Below are 26,509 nucleotides of genomic sequence, written 5' to 3' on the forward strand. Positions count from 1 at the left end.
TTCTTGTACCTTCTTAGCTAAACCTAAAAAAATGAGATTTGTTTCTTAGTGGGAAATGTCTGCCTGATCATAAGTAAAAGTTAAACATTCATGGCTTGTCTCTCTCCAAACAAGCAGAATCCTTTTTCAGGAATCTTATTTCACAGTGTTATGAAGACACCCACCCTAGTGATGATAATGCAGGTGCTGAAGCAGGTGACATATCTGCACCCGGGTAATGAAGCCATACCCCATACGGGGCAGAAGCGGTCTCAGGGACTCATTGCAAGACTCATAATACATGCAAGAATGAAATACATGGAGAGAAATAGGGCATTTCTTGGGGTGAAAGGGGTAGAATAAATTATTCTTTAAGAGTTATTACCAAGAGGCAAATAAGCTTGGGCACAGAAATAAGATTCACTGATGTTTGTCTCATACAACTCCATCTGGAGAATGATAGACAGAAATCCCAAAAGCCAAATAAAATGACACTTTTCAGACTTCCAAGAGCCTGACTGCTTTGGCCATTTCTGCTTATGCCTTTTCTTTCCACATGGGTAAGGAAAGTGAATAGGAAAATCACGGGATTGAAAAACGACACTATCACCCCAGTCAAATGGCCAATTACCAAGTCAGACCCTACAAAACCAATACAGAATATACTAACTCTGCAGGGAAATAAAAATCAAAGGATGAAGGCAACTGCTGCATGGAAGCTCATCAACAAGGAGAAAGGGTTCAATACCAGGCATGATGGCTTAATGTGCGGCTATGTGCAGCCTTGAGTTGTTCTTTCACTGTCAGCATATTGAAATGTGCCACTGTGTACATTTACTTGCTTAGGTGGTTTTCGAGTTTTAGCCAAATAAAAATTTCTAAAATTGGCAAGTGGCTAAAAAGGATTCCTTCAAACAATCATGAATTATGTTGTTACTTATGCTTTTGATATTATATCTAAGAATACACTGACAAATCAAAAGTCATGAAGATTTCCCCTATGTTTTCTTCTAAGAGTTATACAATTTTAGTTCTTATATTTAGATCATTGATCTGTTTTGAGTTAATATTTGTATAAGGTGTAAGAAAGGGTCTAACTTCATTCTTTTACACATGGTTATCTAGTTGTCCCAGCACCATTTGTTAAAGAGACAATTTTTTCTCCATTGAATGGTCTTGACTCCTCCTCAAATATCAATTAAATGTAAATGCGTAAGTTTATTTCTGGACTCCCAATTCTATTCCATTGGTCTATATGCGTATCCTTATGCCAGTACCACACTGTTTTGTCTACTGTAGCTTTGTAGTAAGTTTTAAAATTAGTAGGTGTGAGGCCTCCAGTTTTGTTTTTCTTTTTCAAGATTGTTTGGCTATTTAGGGCCTCTTGCAATTTCATGCAAATAAATAGACTTCATCAAAATTAAAAACTTTATGCAACAAAGGACATCATCAAGAAAACAAAATTACGCCCTATCCCATCTGACCTCAGAAGCTAAGCAGGGTTGGGCCTGATTAGTACTTGGATGGGAGACCACCTAGGAAGATCAGGTGCTATAGGCATTAAAAAAAAAAAAATGAGAACCTACACAATGGGAGAAAACATATATCTGATAAGGATCTACCATCAGTACAGAGAGCTCTACAACTGAATAACAAAAAACAAAACCGACTAAAAAATGGACAAAGAGCTTGAACAGATATTTCTCCAAATGACCAGAAAGCACATTAAAAAGATGCTCATCATTAGTCATCAAAAAAATACTGAGCAAATCCACAGATCTGCCACCTTGCACCCACTAGGATGGCTATTAAAAAAAGCACTATTCAACTACAGTAGTGTTTTAAATTTAAGTGAAGAATAAACTCAAATATAAAAGCTCAGAAAAAAACAACAACAAAAACGAATGGAAAATAACATGTGTTGGGGAAGACATGGAGAAATTAGAACCCTTGTGCATCGCTGGGAAGACTCTAAAACAGTGCAGCCTCTGAAAAAAACTAAACAGAATTACCATATGAGGCAGCAACCCACTTCTAGGTATATACCCAAAATAATTTAAATAGTAAGTAATTGACATATAGATACAAAATGAAATAATTGAAGAGATATTTGTACAACCATGTTCATAGCAGTACTATTCACAATAGCCAAAAGGTGGAAGCAACCCACATGCTCGTCAATCTGGATAAGCAAAATGTGGTATATACACACAATGGAATGTTGTTCAGCCTTAAAAGAAATGACAGTTCTGACACATGCTACAACATGGATGAGCCTTGAGGACATTAGGCTAAGTGAAATAAGCCAGTCACAAAAGGACAAATATGGTATGATTTCACTTACATGATTTCACTTATATGAGGTACTTATAAGAGTTAAAATAACAGAGACAACAGAATGGTGGTTACCAAGGACTGGGGGAGGGGAAATGGGGAGTTAGTGTTTGATGAGAGTTCTGTAGATGGACGGGAGTTCTGTAGATGGATGGGAGTGATGACTGCACAATGTGCTTAACACCACTAGCCTGTACACTTAAAAATGGTTAAAAGGGTAAATTTTAAGTTATTTATATTTTAACACAGTAAAAATACACGATTGTAAGTGAAAACATTTTGTGAACAATAAAACCATCAATTGAAGATCATACTCATAATGTGGGCATAATTAGCAGCACAGGCAGAGTGGGCAGCCCCTCTCCTTTGTCATCCACATTATACAGTAAAAGCAATAAGGGTGTAATCTGATCTGACAAGGCCAGAAATATCTAATTTCCTGAGAAGACCATTTAAAATATGCACCTAATTCCTGGCCCTAATTTTATTATTGTATTAATGGGAATGTGCAGCTTCACTAATAGCCACAGCATTTAAAACTAAACCTGTAGACGATACTGTCCAATATGGTAGCTGCTCACCTTTTGAAATGCAGCTCAAATGAATTAAGATGTCCTGCACCAAATTTTGAACACCAAGTATAAAAAGGAATGTTAAACATCTCATTCATAATTTTGATTTTCATTACAAGTTGAAATGATAATATTTCATATACAGTGGGTAAAATAACTTCACCTATGTCTTTTCATTTTTTTTAATTCGGTTACTAGGAAATGTGAAATTACATTGTGGCTAACATTGTGTATTTATTGGTCCACACTGCTCTAGAACATGAAAACATACCTCCATTTTTTAGCAAATTTAATAATACATCATACATAATTCAGGGATTATAAAATTTAAACTTGATTTTTTATTACTTAGAATCCTCTTATTAATAGTGAAAGGCAAAAGGCCACAAGCCATTGGAAAAAGACTTATTTTCCAGCTACGGTAAAATATTTAAAATAATACATCAAAATGTCTAGTGACAAACTAAAATGCATTCCTTACTCAGAATCCTATATGAAGATAAATAAAAAATAATGCTGAAGGCATGCATAAACCAGTATTAGAAGTTTCACAGGGGAGGGATTGGGTAAATAGGTAAGCAAAAGTGTAAATGTGTCAAACACACTTCAGCACCTCTATAATTTGCTGGAATGATTCTCTTTCAATAATAAGATGCTCTGGCACATCAACTCTTCTCTCGGTATTTGAGTTTTCTCCCTCTGCTCCACCTGAATGTCAGTGCTCTAAAGGCAGGGACCCTGTGGAATTGATTTGCCAGCTCATCAGGGCATCCAACCCAACACCAGACACATCAGAAATACTGAACACACAATGATCGATTATCTCTGCTGCTGAAATACATTTTTGTGAGTCAACCAAGGTAAATTGTACTAGGGAGTATAAATGAACTCATTAAAGAAACAAAATAAAATTTTGAAAAATCTATATATGAGTAACCACTCGTAAGTTGGTAAGGTCAACTGAAATAAAAAAACTTCAAAAGCATATGTAATAACATTACAGGGACAGAACAGAGGAGAATGAATTTATTGCTTCATTCGTCAGTTAGTTGTTACAGCAAAGAAGTTGAAACCAAAAGTCAGCAGAAACTACTGGATATGGTGCATTTGGGTATTTAATTTATTTTAATATATAAAAAGGACCTTTAAGATATAGTAGATTCTTTACAATACTTTATATGAAGATGAGAAGCAACCACAAAAGTATTTTCTACCACATTCTGGTTTACTAGTTATTTGCAGCAAAGAAATATGTGTCGAGGAACTAAAGGGCTCAAATTGTGTTTTTCTCATATACAAAAAGCCATTGTTCTAAATTTATTACCATTTTGTGTGGCAGGTGGCTTTTAGTAGTGTGCCATATAATAGGTATTTCTCAGAAGTGAACACACTTCTTCCAACCCTGCAATATAAAGATGACATTTAAATACAAGTAGGGGACATAGTACCTACTTTGGAAAAACAATTGTCCTATGAAAAGAGCATTTTGAAAAAAGATATATACAAATGTTTCCACAAATACATGATTTTGCCAAAAGCAATGCAAATGCAAAAAGCTCTCCTATCTGCATAATTAAAAATTTGAAAATCATTTTTTAAAATCATTTTAAAGGTCTCCAAGATGAAGGATTTCCATGAGTGTGAGTACATTTCATAAAAACACATCAATGCGATATCTTTAAGTTACATTTGGAGGTGTAGTGGGCATCAGACGTGACAAGAGGTCAGAGAAGTTGCCATTTAAAGAAAGATTTGAGAGGGGTGACAGCATGAACTCTGGATACCTGGGGTAAGAACTCCCAGGCAGAGAAAGCAGCAGGTGCAAACACAGATCCTAGTGTGACCTGTTCTAGGAACATGGAAGATTCCAGAATGCAGGGAGGGAGAAAATTAGATGAGGCAAGCAAAGTAATGGGCAGGAGACAGGCAGGTGGTATTGAGGCAGCTTTTACTGTGAGAAGGGCAAGAAGCCACTGAGGATTTTGAGCAGAGAAGTGACAGACCTCCTAAGGACTATAATGAGCAGAGGGTGAAAGCAGGAGACCACTCAGGAGGTCCCGGCTTGGACAACGGCAGTGGTAGAAGAAGTGAGTCAGTGCCATTGCTCCGAATTACTTCACCAATAAGACAGCCTCACACCGCCGTCCTTGTTATGCTTCCCCTTTGCTAAACTCACCTTCTCAGTGGTGTCATCTTGTTCTATGACTTTGGATAGCATTTGTATCCCAACATAGCTATGGCCAGACCTCCTGCCTCAGGACCTCTTCACTGGCTATTCCCACTGCCTGTACCACTCTTCTGCCTTCCACAGGCCTGTGTTCAAATTCACCTTCCCAATGAGCATTTCCCTGACCACTCCATTTGAATTTACATTCCTAACCTCAACCCTGACAGTTTGTAACCTCTTCCTGCTCTTTTTTTTTTTTCCATAGCATGAATCCCTTTCTGTCATAGTATGTAATTTATTTTTAAAACTTTTTTGTTTAATTCCACTATATTATAAACTCTATTAGGCCTTTTTATCTGTTTCATTCACTGGTGTTGCCCCAGCACTTAACCACTGCCTGGCCCCTAGGAAGTGCACAATAAGAATCTGCTCAGTATGTGAATAAGTCTATGTTTTACTTAATAGTCTGGGATGGCCAGGTTAAGCGACTTGTGTGAACAGAGACCTTGGCCATGCATCTGTGGTCCTTATGTATACTTCAGTGGGCTGAGTGGCATCTTAGACACAGCTTCCAGGCTTCACCAACAAGGACCAGTATGGACCATTCCACTATTTCAATGACAGGGCAGTGCTGCTGCTGGTGATGTCCCATCCATGGCCCTCTGCCATGAGAGAGAATTAACAATTCAGACTAAGACCATGTTCAGACTCCATGGAGGGAGAGCCCTTCAAGTAGGAGAAGGAGGGTGGCATGACTACCACAGTCAGCAAGGGAGAAAGCAATGAGGTGAGGCTGGAAAGCTATTCATGGCCAAGACCACACAGGCTCTCAGAGGCCAATGTGCAGCCACTGAACGGGTCCGGCTTCAATGTAGAAAGTGCACAAGAAGTCTATTGTAACAAATCAAGCCCAAAATGGGCAGACTACAGTGATAGCAGGAAGGATGGAACATCAATTGGTGATGGTGGGGGAAGGACTTAAGATGTGGTGTGAGACGGAGTAAAGAGTCAAGGAAAACTTCTAAGGTTTCCAGTTGGTAGCACTGAAGAGACAGAATGAGATCATTTACTTAGAGAATGTTAGACAAAGTTCAGGTTCTAGGGGAAAATCATGAGTTTGATTTTCAGCATAGAGTTCTGAGTGTCTTTGGAAAATAGAGGACTCACATCAAGTGGGCAGGTGGATAATGCATCTAAGGCCAGCTGTAGCACCTGGGATCAGAGTGCACAGTTGGGAGTCATTAGAGTGAGGTAGGGATTGAAGCCTAGTGCATGGATGAGATGACTTGTGAAAATAAAGAGCGGAGGACTTAGACATGGCCTCAGGAAACTCCATATGTAATGTTTGGAAAGACAGTAGATCCGCACAGAATTAAAAAGAAGAGATCTTAGGGTAGAAGCAACTGCACTGAATGGCTATGTGTAAAAGCCAAATAAATTGAGGACTTCCAAAAGTAGAGAGGGCTCACCAGCATGAACTGGTGCCAAGAAGTAAAGTGCAGTGAGAAATAGAAAGTACCTTTGGGAAGCAATAGAAATCACTAGCAAGAGAACCTAGCCAGAAATGTTTTCATGGCACCATGGGTGGAAGCTAGATTGAATTAAGTTGAGGAGTGAACATGAGATGCAGAAATTATTACAGGCAGATTATAATACCTTCTGAGACTCTGGTTGTGAATTGGAGGAAAGGTTATGAATTGGTGGCTGAGTGGTACCCAGTTTTAATTTTTTTAAAGGATTCTTTTCAATTAATTTTAAAATACAGAGACATGAACATGTATACATGTTAATAGGAAGATAACAGCTGAATATATTAGCAAGATAAATGTAAGTTTTGGGAGAGATTCAATGAGAAGTTGAGCAGGTATGCTGCAAAGACAGGATGCTGTGGTCAGAGAGGGGATGCTCCACTGTCCCTCTGTAAGTGGGAGATTTTCCAGCACTGACAAGATCCCCTGTGGCTATGACTGTGGGTGTGGAGCTTAAGGGGAATAGAGGAAAAAGATTCAAACGTATGACATTTGAACACAGGGTAAGAAGGAAGACTGAACCAGGGGCCAATGCCTTTGATAAGCAAAGAATATCCAGGAGGTCAGAAGCTGAAGGAATGAAAAGAGGCAAGGGCACAGAGTCAGGAGCTGTTAATCATTAGTCAAAGAATATTTGTGTCTGCTTTACCATCATTAAACAGGTAAGCAAAACATGCTATAAAAGGCTATAGCTACTGATGTGTCTAGACTCCGATAACAGATTGCATCAGACGGTCCTTAGCGTCACCTGTCTTCAACAGGCTTCCAGTCAGGGTCAAGATCCCCAGAATCATTACATAGATGAATAGCTAAAGACTACACTGAAAAAAATATAAGCAGGGAATATTCTTACATCCTTAAAACAGTATAAATTCAGTTACAAAGCCAGGACTGCCAGTGGGGAGTTGAGCTCAGTCACGCAAGACAGGAAAATGTTGGTGAAAGAAGGAAAAGGGATTTGACCAGATACAACATAGACAATCCTGCAGATCTGGCTCAAAGAGAAATGTGTAAAGGGGAAAAAAAATCAATATCTGAAGATTAATTGGAGAGCATGTGTATTAGGCAAATTAGAAAAGGCTGATGCAGAAGGCCAGTATTCAATCCAGAAGCAAAATGCAACTATAAGGCAATAGGCTTTGTGCCAGGTTATAAAGGGGAAGAATAAATCTGAGACACTGAGAGGTACTATTAAGATGTTGATTCGATAACAACCACAAAAACAACCCGCAAATCCTGACCATCAAGCAAGTGTTGAGAGGCCCTATACAAGTTGGACCTTCAAAACACCTTTGATTTAGGTATTAGTAGCCCCACTTTACAGGTAAGAGATTTGAATTCTACTTTGGTTAAAGTAACAAGCATTGCTGCTCAGCTAATAAGTGGCAGAATCTGCATTTCAACTCAGGTTTAGCAAATTCACGAACACATTTAAGCCAATCCAAATTAGTAAGAAACTCTAAGTCCTAAAATGTTGAGGATGTTTATATTATCATGTAATCTTAACAAGCAACTTTCAGAGCAGTCTCATTTATTTTAAAAATGTAATAATGATATTAGGCAGCTAATAATGGATGACTGTGTATGTTTTCTGACTTATCAAAAAAGTCATGAATGCCTCATAAAAGGTCCACATCAAACGCTGAATTCTGAGCAACCATTCCAAGTGGTTAAATAGCACATACTTAGGAAAACATGGGTTATACTTATGTCATGGAATATTTAAATCAATATTTTAACTCAGCCCTAATGCTGAGTCAAAAGTGCCCTGATAAGGCTGAGCAATAAAAGCCCAAGCCACAGGGGGTGGGAGTCAGAGAGGAACTGTGATGTTGCTGGTCTTTGTTGGTCTTAAAAGGCAATGAGAGGATATGAAAATGTTTAGAATTTACATACCATTCAATGCTGAGTTAAAATAAAGACTCCCAATTCCTAACGAGTACAAATTCCTAATTGGTACAGTTCCCAATTAGTACAAATCCTACAATTAAGGTCTAGGTCACATCGGCTGAATCAGGGTTGTAGGACAAGATCCCGGGCCCCAAACATGTCTGTGTTTCCATAATGGAATTAGAATGAAATCTAGATTTGTCTTAAAGGATAGAGATGGATAATCTTATGAGAGAAAATTCTCAGAATGTCCATGTAAGAATGAAAATAATACAAAACAATTACTGAGGCAAAAATCAATATTTCCTACACTTTTCTAATGTATTAACTTGATTTAAGTCATTTTTCACATTAACTCACAGCAACAACTACCTCAACAATTCTATTTCTGTCAGAAATAGTCAAGAGTGCAAGTCAGATGAGAAAGAAGAGTTGGTATTGAATGTTTAGCATGTGAGTTACAGGTTGAGTGGTATCAGGTGTTAATAAAATGGTATCTAGTCAATGAGGGATAGATCTCAATAAATAGTGAGAAAAACAAATGGGAGTAGTATTGTATCAACGTTTCACATACATCTGTCCATTTCACTACATACGGAGCCATACTGTGCTTTGTAACAGCTGCACAGGACTCCCTGCGAAATGGTCCATCACTTATCAACCAGTTTCTCCCTGCTTTTCTGCTCAATGAATAGCTTTAAACATAAATATCTCATCACATTTTTGAGTCTCTATGTAGAATAAACTCCTATAAGTGGAACTGCTGGATCAAAGGATATGTGCATTTTAAAGTTAGTAGAGATTGCCAATTGCCCTCCAAAATTACCACAAATTTGTCCCCAACAGTGTATGAGTGCTAGCTCCTCACACTTTGTACAGTCCAGTGTATTATCAAACTCTTTGATCCTCTCCAATGTAACAAGAAGTCTGTTTCTTATTACTGATTTAATTGTATTTACGTAAGCTGTGTGACACTGAGCATCTTTTCATACGTTAAAAGTAATTTGTATTTGTATCTTTGAGAGTTGCCTGCTCTTGCCCTCTACTAAATTTTCTATTTGCAAAGATGACAGTTATCTTATATTAAGGCAGTGGTTCTCAAACTATGCTTAGCTGACCAGCACTATCCCCTACTAAAGACACTGCTGGAAATGCTCTGGCCCCATTGAATCAGTCTCTTGGGTTCAACCCAGAAATCTCAGGTTTAACAAGTTCATCAGGGGATTCAGATGTTCACAAAATTTGAGACCCACTGCATTAAGGAAATTAGATCTCATCTGAAAGGTGTTGTATATATTTCTTGCAAGCTGTCGTCTTTTATTTTTTTCTAGACAGAAATTTAAATTTTCTACGCGACCAAATTTAACAAACTTTTCCTCTTTGTATCTCAGTTCAGGATCATATTTAGGAAATTCTTCTCTGTTTTGAGATCATTAAAAATTCTCTTATATTTACATTAATTCTTTATGTTTAAATATTTGCTACAACCTGATTTATTGCTACATCTTAAAATTATTGTTATATTAAGAAGAATTTAAACTGACATTGAAAAGAATGGAAGAACAAAGAAAAGCAGAGTGTTAGATAAATCTATCTGAGATATATGTGTGTGCGTGTGCGTGTGTGTGTGTGTGTATAAACACTGTTTGTCATGATATCCTGGGAAATTTAGGTTCTTTTCAAAATCTAAGTCACCCAGTCGTTTCTATCATTCAACACTTTCAATGCCCTCTTTGCTTGCAAACACATACAGACCTTACTAAAAGTATCTTAGTATCAGTTTTACATTTTGTGGTCCCTTCCCATTCAATCTGTGGTCAAGAACCCAATAAAGTCCAAAGAGGCTCAAAAGAGAAGCACAATCCCTCTTCAAGTGTCAGGGAGTATTCCACAAACACCTTTCTTTAAATCTCGGGGACTATTTTATAGGCAAGAAAGCAATGAGATAACCCTCTGATCTCAGAAGTGCATGTGTTGGGGTGGTGGGGGGCGCAGAGCTTAGCTAGGTGATAGAGTTGGGAAGACTACTCCAAGTTTATACAAAAAAGAAAATGCCACTGAGTTGGATTTTTAATGTGATAGAGAGCTGAGAGAATTCTTGGCTTTGCTCTGAATGCAGAGACCTGGATACTAATCATGTTTTCTCTTTCTCAGCATCATCTGAAGATAAGCTCCAAAATCAAATCACAGATGTGTTCCAATAAAACAACTGGAGTATAAAGACGACATAGGAAAAAAAGCTTCCCCTCCACAGGTTCTTATGTCTGAGCTCTGGTATCTGATCCCCAGCTTCAGAAGTACATAATTGTGTGTATATGTGTATGTACACACGTGTGTGTGTGTGTGTGTGTGTGTGTGTGTGTGTTTATTGTGGGAAGGCCTAGTGGAAAGTTCCTGTGTTCTTTAATCAGAAAAACAATCATTTTACAAAAATTAATTAGCTTTAGAAAAATATTGCACAGACTCCTTTTACAAAATGCTACTCTCTTTAAATCTCCAATCTCCTATCATAACTTCTGGGAGAGCAAACCATGTGATGGAAATGGTATTAGCCCCTCCAGCACTAACTGATCATGGAGGCTATCTAAGGACCAGGTAAAGAAATTGACGTCTTTTCATTAAGGGCATTTATTTATGTGTTTTAAGAAGTCAGTGTGTGTGAGTCAATCAATTACAAAGTATTACATATCACCAAACTGTATTTAATGGTATAAAATACATAGTTACAAACATTGAAAATACGAAAATACACATACCAGTGAAGGATAATACTAAAAGATCCTCAAAGCATATTCAATCACATGGTAAATACTAGCTCACTAGCTATTTATTGATTTTACAATGGGTTTGCTACTACATCCCTAGTAAAGGAATGTAGATATGAAAATTGAATGATCTCTAATGGGATATGGGGTCTCAGTTGCTGACGTCTGTAATCAGGTATTGGACTGAAGCAAACTAATACTGGTGCAAAATGGCGATGCTCACCTCTAGGTCAGCTCCCTCTGTTTCTGCTATAGTAGACCTCTAGGTTGCATGTGGAGTGAATCCACGCCTATCCACTGGTTACTTTTTGTAGAATTAGAGGATATATTTGATCTAATCCTCTTATTTTACTGATAAAAATGTAATAGGTTCAAGATACAACTAGGAGGCGTACAGCAATTTGAGATCCTTTGTATATTTATTTTTGATAGTGTTTATTTTAATGTAATGACTGCTAACATTTCAGCTTTTAAATTGTTTTGCCAGAGGGTTAGCAATCTGTAGCTGTGCTGGACAATACACTAGCCACTAGCCACGTGGGCTACTAAACTCTTGAAACATAAGTAACTCAAATTGTGATATTCCGTAAGTGTAAGAATTAGCATAAAAATACTATAAAATGAGTATTTTGTCGATTACATCTTTAAATGGTCATTTTTGATATACTGGGTTAAAGAAAACATTATTAAAATTAATTTTATGTTTTATTTTGCTTTTCTAATGTGACTACTAAGACATTTTAAATTAAGCATATTGCTCACATATTTTATTTCTATTGGACAGTACTGATTTATATGAAAACACTTAACTGCACTAAGGAGAAAGCTATAAGGAATCTTTCTGGATTTTGCCAGTGTTGAGAGTAGAGGAGGAGAGAATGAGAGGGCATTTGTTCTGAGTATTTACTTGGTCAAGGAAGAGAGAATTTCAAGCCACACAATAAAACCTGAACATTATTTGAAATCAAATAATTTTTAAGTTATTCCTATGTGTGCATGTGTATAAATTTACCTTGTTAAAGATAATTAACAACTGTGATAACATGACAACCATCACTCTCTTTTGACTAAAAGTAGCTATTTTCCTAGAAAAATCATAACCAAAATTAATGTCCTAGAAATCAGTTCTGCTTCTATCCATTGTAAATACCCTCACCAGATAAATAGATGGACAGGTGATAGATGGATTATAGATACACAGAATGAGGGGTGAACGATCTAGCCTACCTTATAAGTGAGAATGGAGCACAATGGTTATCTGAATTGAAAGTTACAGGTCAGCACTAAGCCCTTTTTAACTTAAAACAGCTGGCAAGCCACCATTTCACCCCAGGCAACCAAATGCTCCTCTTTCTAACAAAGAAACTCTTCATAGTGCAAAAATTTACTCCATTTATCTTGGAAAAATGATTATTTTGTCTAAATCAATAGGTTAATTTTCAATATACTAATATACCAACTATGGCCACAACATTAGAATAAACAATAAGTTTTTATTATCACAGATGTACTCTTTTTGATAAAAGAACTCCCATTGGTTTTCAAAGGTTTTAATTTTTCAGTAAGATATGCAGGTATCAGAGTAGAGGCAGTATCCACCCATGAAATGATACATTTCTAGTAGGATGAAGTCATGTGTGGTTTACAGGATATGCACAACATGAAACTAATAAGTCTCTGCTCTTCTCACAGTAAAACAGCATTGCTGATTGCTGAGAAAGCTAGATTGGTAGGCACAAGCTGGAAAAGAATGCTAAAATTTGGAATTTAATTTAGGTATTTTCTGCATCTCATCTTAGGAACAATTTTATCAAAGCTCTAACAAGATTCTGGAGGCTTCTACAATAACCATGAACATATAATTGCCATCTGCAGAGATAACCGAGGGGCAGCAATGCTGTGCCTGGGAATCACTTTTCTCTCTCCTCACCTTCTCTGTTTACCAGGGACCATAGTCTCTATATCTGAATTAAATGTATGTGTTAAACGAGATGAACATGTTTCTTTGCCTTATATCTTCTATTTCTATAAGATAAACTGTGGGTCTTGCTGTGCCTCAGCCCATAGTACCTTCTGCATTTCCAGATAAAATTGTTGACAATTTACCATTTCAAGCAACACCCTGCAAAAAGTATTATTCCCCCACGAATTTGTTAAATTTATTCTAATTTTATTCTCCCCCTTTCTCTCCCTCCTACTCCACCTCTTCATAGCCAAATGCCACTAGAAAAGAAGCACATCTGGACTGATCTGGAATGTAAAATGCTCCAGTCTTTGTTATCTAGAAAATCTTCCTTAAAGAGAATGTTTTTAAAGTTTTTAGTTCAAAGCAGAAAAGATCTCATGTGCTAACACCAGCTTCTCACATGAAAGAGGGTGATTCAAAAAACAGAGGAAGACATAAAGAATAAATTCCTAAGGAAGGCAAGCTGTGTGACTGCACAGCCTGAAGAAACGGAATCCCATCACGAAGTTGTATTTCACCATTCAATGGATGGAACCGATGATTCACAAAGCTTCCTGTTTAAGTCTCGCATACCCCATAGAACATGAATTGGAGTTTTAAAGGGGGGGGGGGGACAGCATTTCTCAAGGGAAGACTCCAGTAGGTTCCCACACAGCGAGAAGCCAGGGATGCTCTGCAAGCCAGCCTGGGTGCTGTAAGCAGTCCTCGTCTTCTTATGGGAACCACAGTCTTAATAGCTAAAGATGGGATGCTGTGCCTTCCCTACATTCTGCTCTTACAGGGAAACAGAAAGGAAAACCATGTAGATATCATCAAATTCATTATTTAAAAAGAGAATTAAAATATTTAGCCAAGTCTCAGACAAGCCCATGAAGAGCTATGGTCTAGTAGGAAACATGCTGAGCAAAACGGCAGCCTCTATCTAATGTGCTATGCATTTTTCTCACTTTGGACCACATCTTTTAAGGACTTTCATAAATGCATTAAATCATCTTCCACATTAATAGAAACAGCTGCCCCTCAGATTTTTCTAAAATCCTATCTTCTGTTTTAGATGGAATGCCAAATGTATAAGATGCAGATTTTTTAAGAATTTGTTTTACACAAGAGTATCAAGATGATCACTCTCCCTGACAAGGATACATAAATGCAGCTTTTTCCCACTACTGCTGACTCGCATCCCCCTCCCCCCCCTCCGCTCCCCATAGTGGCCATCCCTTTTCAGGGGCTCGCAAACCAGAAAGCCAAAGTCGTCTGTGCCCCAATGAGAACGCAGCAAAACCACAGCAAACGAGGGGAAAAAAACCCTTACCTGAGGAAGAACTCAACTGCTCAGAGCTTCTTCCCAGCTCGCCTCTCATAGGACTGGGCAGCGCAGGGTGTGTGGATGCGGGCTCCTCCCGGAGGCAGGCGGGGCGCGCGCTCCCTTTCGCTGCCGTGACGATGCTGTCAGCCGCTCGCCCGCCCGCGCCTGCTCGCCAGCCCTTGCGCCCCGCGCCCCAGCACACCTGTGACCCGGTGCGCTTCACGCTCTTGGAGCCCCCGCGCGCCCTGCGCCGCCCGCGCACCTGCGTCCGAGTGCGCCCCACGCCCCCCGAGCCCCGGCACACCTGCGCCCCCCGCGCACCTGGACCTCCCTGCCCGCGCGGACCTGGAGTGGTCACAGCCTTCCCACGGTCTTGCGGCCTTCCTCCTCTTCTTTTCCTCTTCGATCTCTGACTTCTGTGCTGTGCTAAATGCCTGCTGCAGTGGTGGCTGCTCTCGCTTAAATGGCGCCTGCTTGCCTCCAAAGAGCTTTTAGGTGCCACCTACTGCATGGTTCTGGAATAGATGGTCAGGACTGGAATTTTCTGAGATTTCAATGAATTAAAATAATTTCTTTGAAAGTGTACCAGATTCTTTTGTTTTAGATTGTTCACATTACCAACTAAAATTATTACTAACCATAAGCCTTTCTTTTCGGTGTCCCGATACTAAATCAAAAACCTATTCATTTAGAAGGCAGACGAAATGGGGCCATGCTCGATAACCAACCAACAGTTCAGATTAATGCATTCTAATTTGATAGACTCCTATGACAAATTCATCATAGGCAATCTGGGACTAGAATCGCCTTTTCACTGGGTAGTTTCACATTAGCGTTTCAAGAATATAACCAGATTTATTTTCTGACACTGATAAACACTTGTCAGAAAGAAGTATTGATCAAAAACATGTGAGTCAGCACGAAATAAGATTTATGGCTAACAATTCTGTGCCGACATTTTAAAAATGCTTGCTTCTTTCAGTGATCCATAAATTTAAACTACTGGTTTGAGGAAGATTTCTTCCCCCTATTATAACTCAATCTTTTTAAAATTTATTTAAATTAGTTTTTTTAATACTATCAACTTTTCTAAGAGTTGAGCAATATTAATATTTTCTTGACTTTAAATTTCATTTAGCTGTTAGAATCCCATTTACCTGTTCTAAAACTGTTTTTGAATTTTTGTATAATTTCAAACAGCATAATCCTTTGATGTTAATTTCCAAAGTAAATATCTACCCCGTTATTCAGAGGAAATGTACGTTTTTAAAATCTTACTTAAGGATTATAATTATAATAAAGAAAATTAATTTTGCTCATTAGTCAATCCTAATTCTAACCTTGAAGCTATGGCCATTGGAATATGAAAATAATATACCATTTTTGTCAGTCATCTAAGGCTACCATCAGCAAATCTACCTCTAATTTATAGATGCCGGGAAGCAGGGTAGTCACTCCATCTCAGATCTCCTCTTCAAGAGAATGGATGGCTATTAGGAAAACTGCCCCAGAGGGTCTAGATTCATCAAGGTTCTGGGCACTGCCTGCTGCCATTTCGGAATCTGAAAGGACCATTCAGACTAACAAATTAGGAGATGTTTACCATGACAACCCAAAATGCAGGTTATCAGGTTAAAAGATAAAATGGAGGTTGTGGTCTAAACAAAGAAGAGTGAAAAGATTTAAAGAGCTAAAATTATTGAAGGCAAAAAGCCAGTTCTAGCCCAGATCTGGGTGGGAGAAAGGACCTGGAGGTGGTGAAGGGCAAATTCCACATTGCAAAAGAATCTTGCCTTTTTCCACATTTAATTGCTATTTGTTCTGAGAAAGTGAAGTACAGGCCCCAAAGGCCCTGCTTAAACAGGAGCAATACATTTAAAATGATATCTCTGATCTATTTATTTGTCACTCTCTCACAAGCCCTGGCTTTTCGTCAGCCAGAAGTTGCAGATTGCTTCCAGAACTTCAGTCTAAGAATTGGATTTAAGAAGATCTCTGGGAGATGTCTAGGCCTGTAGGTGAGAAGCTCTAGGTCAGTGTCTCTTAAAATCTAGCGTGCATCAGAATCACCTGGAGGGCTTGTTAAACTCACCCGGCTGGGCCACACCACAGATTTTCTGATTCAGCACAGCTGAGGCTGGATCCCAAAATGTGTTAATTCCAACAAATTTCCTGGTCAGGCTGAGGCTGCTTGGTTCAGGGACCCATTGAACTCTGCCACCTAGACAGTACAGAAACTAATAAGCAGTGGTAATGTACTCAGGGAAGAAAAATATGACATTCCTCTGTTTTCTAAAGCAAATTAAAATTATCTAAGCCAATCTGGTGCCCTTCATTTTGAGGAACTCTTGTCCTCATAGACTCACAATGTGCTCATGGTCTTTTGGAGGACCATAAACAGAGCCACTTCAGCTGCATTCTCACTTTGCTTTTATAAACTAGGATTCTGCAAGCTTACACTTGGCCTCTATGCAAATTAGAAAATGGACCACTCTCTGGGTGGACACATTCACTCTCCTCCCTCTCCCTCAAGAAGGGACAGAGGACTCTTTGTGCGAAGAACTTTCCTGGGGCAGGTGCAGCCCACTCCAGGTTCCTGAGTGAATGGGGCATCTGCTAAACCCCAGACCTGCTCTCACCCTCTGCTGGTCACCTTTGTACATTATACATCTGCACAACTAAATACATCAATGCTGCTCCTCCCGCAGGCCAACATGGTCCATGTGAGAGCTAGCAGCTCCATTTGGGACGTGCATCCACAGGTCCACAGAGTGCCAGCCTCCATCAAGGGAGAGGCAGAGGCAACTAATTTGGGGGGCAGGAGCTGAAGGATAAGGGCAGGATATTCCCTAGCTAGCTGTTGAGCAAGCAGACATGTAATTAAAAACACACACACAACACACACACACACACACTTCTGGACTGTGTTCCTTATATCTCAGGTTCTTTCTTGGCTCTCTACTGTGTCTTTCTGTTCTTGGGGATTTGGGTCAATCAAATGTGTGTGTAAAAAAGCAAACACAAGGGTGCATCCACAGGTCCACAGAGTGCCAGCCTCCATCAAGGGAGAGGCAGAGGCAACTAATTTGGGGGGCAGGAGCTGAAGGATAAGGGCAGGATATTCCCTAGCTAGCTGTTGAGCAAGCAGACATGTAATTAAAAACACACACACACACACACACACACACACACTTCTGGACTGTGTTCCTTATGTCTCATTATATCTCATTGTCTCTCCTGTGTTCTCTAAGACAGTGGTTTTGGGCACCAGCAGTTTCAGCATTACCCAGAAAGTTATTAGAAATGCAAATTTCAGCCCCACCCTGGACTTACTGAATTAGAAACTCAAGGCGAGACACAGTAATCTATGTTTTAGCAAACAATCTAGGTGTTGCTAATGATGCATTGAAACCCAGTGCACTAAAGTTTGATCTTTTAAATATATGTATATAAAGTTTGATCTTTTAAATATATGTATATATATTTTATTTTTTGGTTGTCCATGGTTTATTGAAAATATTATAGGACAGCAGAAGGATTCAAATGGCTCTGTGTAATGTTTTGAAATTCATCCCAACCTTGATTTGAAGATGGGACAGACTACCAGAGTCCAAGAGCGTCAGCATTTCCTTAGCGTCAGGATCAACTTCAGTGATCTCCTGATCTAGGTCTAAGACTTCAGGAACATAATGATCTCTCCTTTCTCTCTCCTCTTCTTGCAGCATAATAGAAATAACTCTCTCAGGGTCTCTCTGAATCTGCTTAATCAGATGTGTGACATAGCCCGCTATCTTGTTGCAGGGTTTCATGCTGGGGATTATGGCGATCTTCTTGCATACACACTTGTTGGTGTGGAAATCATTGCCTAGGCATGTATAGTACTCTTCGATGATGACATGGGCCACCTTCTTCATGGTGTTGCTACAAACGCAAGCCATCTTTGCGGGTACCCGATGAAAGAACTTAAACATATTTTTAACAAATGACATATCAACATATCACCTTAAAAATTAGTGAAAGGGTACCATCTTAATAGAATGTGCTTAAAGGAGCAGTGAACCTCACTCACCTCCAGATATTTCTGGTTCTGTACCTTGGTACTTTTCTACGCTATTCCTTCTAACATTTTTCCATATAAGATTAGGGTGCAGGACTCCAGTGCCCAGAGGACAACCTATTTTCCAGCAATCTTGTCAGCAGTAGAATGTTCACCTCCAGGGCTGGCAATAACCTTCTTCTTCCTGCCTTTATCTTCTCCACCATGGAGTCACTCCAACCTAATACCCGGGTGGGCTAGACTCTCCAAATTAAGATCTTGACCCTGTAATTCAAGAAGCTTTTCACATCTACTTGGAGAAAAGAAAACTCAGAGCCCAAGAACATAAAGGCTTCTCGTAAAATAGAAAAAGAAAATGGAATTTTTCTTTGGTTATTGTCCATGTGTTCACTGACCCCAAAATAAGAACTCTGAAGTTGGGTTGGCCTGTCAGAGATGTCCCACATGGAGAGCCACCCCTTAACTAGCCATTGCATGTGTGCTGTCTCCCCAGGCTTCTTGAGGGCAATTCCCAGGGAGAGAGTCAGCTGAGAGTTTTCAGCAGCAACATTCCAACCACTGAGGCAAAGAGGCTACAGTCTCAAGTGAGCGGTTGGTGTGGTAGTGTGCTGCAGTACCCACTTCAGTAGCCAAGGACAATTTGTAGAGAATGGCATCAATTGGTCATGAATGAAGTATTTCAGAGGCAGGTCTTTTGCAAAGAATAAGGGTTATATGTTATTCCATTGGTTTTGATCCTGATTCTGTATTTGTAATCATCTTTTCAGATCTATCCAACTGTATTTTGTGCTTTGAAGTCTAAGAAGGTTTTGCCTCTCTTCTTCCTCCCCTTCTTCGATACCATGTGCACCCCAATAAGGATGGGGCAGCATGCTTTCTATCTGTTTTTAATCTTTTCAGCTTATCCAGGCTACACAGATGCTAAAGCTGACATCTGTTTTCTGTAATCTCAGAGTTTCTCATCCCTGCCTTATCTAAGGTTGACCTAGTTCTCTTGCTCTACTAAAATATTAATAAACACAGACAGGTGCTTATATTCATGAAACACAACTTTGTGTGCTCTTACAGCTCTGCATATCCCTGGATCCAGCGTATCAGACCCCATCTTCACTTCTTCCCCAAACCCCCACTGTATCCTGGAGAACACCTGTACCTTATTCATCAAGTTTCTCTAAATCTCAAACTGCTTTGTAGAAGACTTGCCAGCCTTTTGCCCTAACTAAAACTGACTCTTCTGCAGTGCTCTCTTTTCCTGCGGCATCTTAAGCAGAAACTGCTTTTCTTCTCATACCCATTACCTCCTTGATCTCAATGCATTGTCTCTTCTGAGCCTTAACTTCTCCTCTGGCTGCAAAATCTTGCCTTCTTTTAGATTTGACCACCTTCTTTCCTTTGTCTTGCCATCCTTTGGGTCATTTGCCTTCTGCCATCCTTGGGTCTGGTGGGCTTTCTCTCCACCCAGATACAGTGCGACCTGAACTATTCGCCTCACTTTTTGCTCTCTTATTTCCATGGTCTCCTTCTCCCGAGAGACTTTTTTCCTCTACCACATTTCATCCATCCCCACTGATGACCACATCCTGCTGCTTGCAATCATGACAAATTGCAGGACAAGAGGATATCAATTTCAAACAACCCTTTTTCCAGCCTTTCACACAACCACATATTCTCCTTAGCAAGCCAGTTTCTCCCTTGTGCTCAGAATCACCTTCCTTCTAAGCATCTGTCTCTTCCACATCATCATTTCTCCCAGGTCTATCTGCATAACATGTAGCAGAAACAGGTTTTCTATTCTTCTCACTCTTGTCCTCTCTGAAGAATAAAAAAATTGAAGGTATCATTTTCTAAGCAATCTCCCCGTTTATGATTCCAGTCTATTCCCCCAAGTAGCCAGGAAGACCGGAGCAGGGACGCCCTGGAGTAACATCCCAGAGCTTTTAGAATCCTGCCCAAGCTTTATGTTGGCTTGCAAGGCTCTCATAATCTGGCAGCTTGCTATGTTTCCAATTTTATTTCATGTCTTCTTCCCTCTGCTCACAGGAACCAGCCAAACTGGCCTTTCAATTTCCTAAATGCAGCAAGGTCTTTTTTCCACCAAGTCTGTCATCAGTTCTGTGAGCTCATCTGGCCATTGCTATTCCACTGTATTCTTTACCTCAGATCTACTTCTAAATGCATTGTCCACAGGTAGACCTTCCTTTATCGCCCAGCTTAAAGTTGTATTACCTCCTGCTATGGATTGAATTGTGTCCTCCCAAAAAAGATACGTGATGTACTAATCCCCAGTAACTCATAAATGTGACCTTATTTGAAAGTAGGGTTATTGCACAAATAATTGGTTAAGATGAAGTCATACTGGAGTAGAGTGGGCCTTTACTTTAATGTTACTGGTGTCTCTCTAGGAAGAGGAGAACGATCCATGGGAGAAGCCAGCTTAGTGGTGATGAAGGCAGAGATTAGAGTGACACATCTCTAAGTCAAGGAATGCCAAGGATTACCAGCAAACACCAAAAGCTAAAAGAGATAAGAAAGAATCCTTTCTAAGCTTTCAGAGAGAGTCTAGCCCTGACAACAGCTTGAGGCCTCCAGAACAATAAATTCTAGCCTCCAGAATTCCAGATTCACTACTCTGAGACAACAGATTTCTGTTTCTTTAAGCCCCCAAGTCTGTGATATTTTGTGATGGCAACCCTAGAAAACCTCTCATCACCCAGCACTTAGATTCTGCTTCCTTTAGTATAGGCCACAATTAGTCTCCATTTCCTGTTTGTTTATTAGTCATATAGTTGTCATGAGTTTTGTTGTGAAAATTTCTCCCTTTTATTGCTTTCTGATTATTTGTGGAATCTCAATACCTTGCAGGACCATGGATCCCAGTTTGGAAACCCCTGCTGTGTGTCCCGAGAGGGACCCACAGAGGTGGATTCCACTTTGCTGGCGCAGACTCTGAGGAATCAGCAGCACTTGTGGGAGCCAAATGTGTGCTTTGGTTCCCGTATCTGAGGGACACGCATCCATTTGTCTTGAACTATAATTTTCTAAGATCAGACAGTTTTATATTTAAACCTGACTCTTGCAAGCTTATGCAAATCATTTTAGAAGGACACTTGGCAGAGAGCCATTCCAAAAGGCAGTCTACAGGGATTATAGTGAGGGCAGAGCAGACAAAGAACTTCCAGAAAACACATGAGATTAGCTGTTAAATTTTCTGTATGTTTGTATTCGTACACCTTGGCAATTGCACCTATTTTACTCAGGTGAGACTGTCACATATAAAATTCTTTTCTTCTTTTCTATTTTTTCCAAATTATTATTTTTCTGTCTTTTTTTTTCCTGTTTGTAAACTCATTTTAATCTCTTCCTTTCTTAGAAGCATTTTGGTTTTTTGCTTTTTAAGGTTTATTCTGTAGTTTTTTAACCCCATCATCTCTACTTTAAGAGAGGTATACTTCCAATTCTACCATTCTGTATAACTTTAAAAATATACATGATGATAATTAATATCATGAGATTTAATGCCATATAAAATATGGCTTATAATAAGCAGCTGTATTAAAAATAGTGAGCATCAAGAAAATAACAGGAGGAGAATATGCAAAATTGATGCTCTGTCTTTTGTTTTCCGTGGTTTTACTCTGTCAACATAACCATGAAAAATTCTAACTTGACCCAATATAGCAAAAAATAGAGAAAGAAATCTTCAGTTCACTAGTCATTTTTGCTGCAATAACTGAGTTCGAGCTTCCATTAACACAGGAATAACAGAACAAAGGAATGATAAATGACTCTTACTGCAGAGTGTGCTCTTTCAAAAGGATGGTCTCCACAAGTCTCTCAATCTTGCATGCAGGAGAGGTTTCTAAAGAACAAAGAAGTGATACAGAATGCCAGAAGACATTTATTTAAATGTCACTTATACACTGGATATTGAGAACTGAAGGAGTTCCATTTGAGATAATAAACCACTTTTTGTGAGAAAAGATGAAGTAATTAATTATTCAAGGGCGATAACGTCTTCAACTTCATTTTCACACACTGCATTTACCCTTAGCTTTTCAAATAAAAAACAGGCTGCACACTACATTCACAAGTACCTTCTTAAACAAGAAACTAGCCTGTAGTTCAAATCAGAATCTCTGAATCTGAGTGTCAGTGATTCTCAATGGGCTTTTCTGGCACAAGGATTACATCAGGACAAAGCAAGGCCCCTGTTCTCCCACTATTAGGATGGTGGTAGCTGCGCAGACTTTGTTTCCACCAAGTTTGGCCAGATGACCAACAACAAACAGAGGTAGACTCCTCACATTCAGAAGGGGAAGCTTTTCGCCAGAGGGATCACAAGCTTGCTTTCAAATATTCTCCTTAGGAAAATGTTGCTGGAGGAGGATTCTTGGAATTTAACTTCGTAATCATTCACCTTTACTCTTGCAGTATCCTCCCAGGTTTGTTGGGATCCAGGGAAAAGGAGTCATAAGTATTTGGAGAAGTCTTGTAGTATAGTAAGAATACTATACTGCTGAACTTTTAAAAGCAAATGACAACTTTGCCAGTTGGACTTGCCATTTACCTTCTCTAGAGCTAAATTTCCTGGAGTTATAATAGATGATTTCTATGTTCTCTTTTAGTTCCAAATTTAAGGGTTTTGCATAGCGTAAAATATAAGACTTCCTTTCAGTTCAAAATGACAAAATAAGATGCATCTGCCTATACATTTTTTCAGAAATCTTACTGTATTAAGAGTTCTCCAGAACTAGAACCAATAAGATATATGTGTGTGCATGTATATGTGTGTTAATTACAGTCATATGCCACATAATGACATTTCAGTTGATGACAGAATGTGTATACTACAGTGGTCATGTAACGTTATAATGGAGCTGAGAAATTCCTATCACCTAGTGATATTGTAGCCATCATAATGCAATGCATTACTCCTGTGTTTGTGGTGATGCTGGTGTAAACAAACATACTGTCCTGGCAGTCGTATGAAAGTATAGTACATACAGATATATATAGTACGTAGTACTTGGTAATGATAATAAATGCCTATGTAACTGGTTTAGGTATTTGCTATACCATACTTTTTATCTTATCTTAGAATGTACTCTTTCTACTTATTAAAAATGTATTTGCTATAAAATAGTATGCTTTGTTTCCCCTCACACATCTTGTGATCACCACATCTCTTGATCGAATCATTTTCTCTTGTGCTTGACTTATTATTATGTTGTTTTGCTCATCATGGCCCCTAAGCATACCAAATTCACTGCTGATATTGCCAGGAAGATGCCACATTGAGTGATTGACCTGGAAAGAAAATGAAAAGTGATGAACGACTACAAAGGTAGAAAATCAGTGGTTATTGCTAGCCACTCAGGTATGTTCCATTCCACCATAGCTACAATCTTGAAGAACAAGAATAAAGAATCTACTTCATTGAAGACAATGATACTAATGAAAATTCGAGAAGTGCTTATATCATACATGGGGAAACTTCTAATGACATGGATTGAAGACCAGACATAGAAACATGTCTCTCCCAGTACCAAGGCAATTATGGCTAAAGGAAAAAGTTTGCTTGTATTGTTGAAAGAAAAAGCTAAAGCTAACTATGATGTTGAATTTACTGCTAGTTCTGGATGGTTTAAATGATTCAAGAATCGTTATACTTTACATAATGTGAAAGTGAGTGATGAGTCTGTGAGTGCTGATGTAAAAACCACCGAAAAATTTTTGGAAACTCTAGATAAGCTGATTGTGGAGTAAAATTACTTACCAGAGCAAATATTCAATATGGATGTAACCTCCCTATTTTGGAAATAGATTCCTAAAAGGACTTTCATCCATAAAGAGGTTAAGTCGATGCCAGGTTACAAGTCTTTTAAGGATAGGATAACAGTGTTGCGTAGGGGCAATGTCACAGGCTACATATTAAAACGCTATGTGATCTGCCAAAGTGAGAACCCCAGGGCCTTCAAGCATATCAGTAAGCACACACTGCCAGTGTACGTACTACAGGAGCAATAAGAAATCATGGATGACCCAGCTCTTCTTCCAAGATGTTCTTTTGAATTGCTGTGTTAGTAAAATAAGAGAAGTACTGTTTGGAGAATAACATATCTTTCAAGATTTTGCTTATTGTTGATAATGCTCCCAGACATCCTCTTTTGTTGGTAATCTTCATCCTGATATCAAAGTTGTGTTTCTCCCTCCAAATACCACCTCTTTGATCCAACCAATGGATCAAGGAATATAGCACCTTTTAAGGCCTACTACCTGAAGAGGACCTTTGCCCAGGCTATTGCTGCAAGAAAGACACCGATGCAATTTTGGAAGGATTATGCTATCTATACTGCATCAAGAACCTTGCTTGGCCTGGGGTGGTGTCATCAAATAGTGTGTGAATGGCATCTGAAAAAAGACACTCAAGAGGTTAGACCATGACTTCAAAAGATTTGGCAAGGATGAGAATGTTGCAAAAATCAACAAGGTTGTGGTTGGGATGACAAACAGCTTTAACCCGGGTGAGGATGAGGATGATATTGAGGAGCTCCTAGTGGTGGTTCCTGAGATATTGACTAATAAGTTATTAGAAATGGATAGGAATGCATAGCTAAAGAATAGGCAAGAGCAAAGGACACTGCAAAAGAAAAAGAATCCCCAAGAAAATTTACAATGAAGTGTTTAACAGAAGTGTTTGCAGGCCTCTACAAGCTCCTTAAAAGTTTGAAAACATGGACCCCAACATCAAAAGGTTTTCATTAACAGAAAGAAATGCTCATGATGACTTATCTACTCATAAGCAAATCTGTGACGAAAAAAAGAAACAAACTAAACAAACCACCTTGAACACATTTCTAAAAAAAGTGACACTGCCTCAAGAAGAGTCTCAGACAGGTCCTTCAGGAGGTATCCCAGAAGGTACTATTATCATAGGAGATGACAACTTCATGCATGTTATTGCCACTGAGGATCTTCCAGTGGAACAAGATGTGGAGGTGGGAGACAGTGATATTGATGATCCTGACCCTATGTAGGCCTAGGCTAATATGTGTGCTTGTGTCTTAGTTTTTTTTTTTTTTAATGTTTAAAAAGTAAATAAATAAAGTGAAATTTAAAAAATGTAATAGAAAAAAGCTTATAGAATCAGGATATAAAAATGAAAACATTTTTGTATAGTGGTACAATGTTTGTGTTTAAGCTATGTGTTATCACAAAAGAGTAAAAAAGTTAAAAAATTAAAACCTTATAAAGTGAAAAAGTTACAGTAAGCTAAGATTAGTTTTTGAAGAAAAATACATTTTAAAATAAATTTTGTGTAGTCTAGGTGTACAGCGTTTATAAAGTCTACAGCTGTATACAGTAATGTCCTAGGCTTTCACATTCACTCACCCTCACTCACTGACTCATCCAAAGCAACTTCTAGTCCTGCAAACTCAATTTATAGTGTCTTATACAGGGGTACCATTTTTTATCTTTTATACCATATTTTAACTGTACCGTTTATATATTTAGATATGTTTAGATACACAAATACTTACCTTTGTGTTACAACTGCATACAGTAGTCATACATGCTGTATATGCTTGTAGCCTAGGAGCAATAGGCTATGCCAGATAGGCTAAGTGTGTAGTAAGCTATGTCTAGGTTTGTGTAAGTGTACTGCGTGATGTTTGCAAAATGACAAATTTGCCTAACAATGCATTTCTCAGAACATATCCCCATTGTTAAGCATTACATGACTGTATAAAGAATTGGCCTACATGATTATGGAAACTGACAAGTCCCAAGATATGCACTTGGCAGGTTGATGACTCAGGAGAGCTAGTGGTGTACTTACAGCCTGAAGGCCAGCAGGCTAGAGATCCCAGAGAACCTGATGTTTCCATTTGAGTCTGAAGGCAGAAAAAAGCTGATGTGCCAGTTCAAAGGCTGTTAGGTAGC

The 26,509-nt window shown here is 38.9% G+C and overlaps 1 protein-coding gene across 1 annotated transcript; it reads right to left on the reverse strand.

The window, feature by feature from the left end:
• Nucleotides 1–18,047: 18,047 nt before the first annotated feature.
• LOC102889329 (40S ribosomal protein S17) lies at nucleotides 18,048–18,446 on the reverse strand. Its single transcript, XM_015591764.1, has one exon. The coding sequence runs from the start codon at nucleotides 18,444–18,446 to the stop codon at nucleotides 18,048–18,050; it is 399 nt and encodes a 132-aa protein (XP_015447250.1).
• Nucleotides 18,447–26,509: the final 8,063 nt, after the last annotated feature.

The sequence above is a fragment of the Pteropus alecto genome, unplaced genomic scaffold (genome assembly GCF_000325575.1).
Source record: "Pteropus alecto unplaced genomic scaffold, ASM32557v1 scaffold256, whole genome shotgun sequence".
Lineage (NCBI taxonomy): Eukaryota > Metazoa > Chordata > Mammalia > Chiroptera > Pteropodidae > Pteropus > Pteropus alecto.

What these genes read in the sequence shown, in the direction of transcription:
- LOC102889329 (XM_015591764.1), bottom strand. Translation starts at nt 18,446, where the DNA reads ATGGCTTGCGTTTGTAGCAACACCATGAAGAAGGTGGCCCATGTCATC.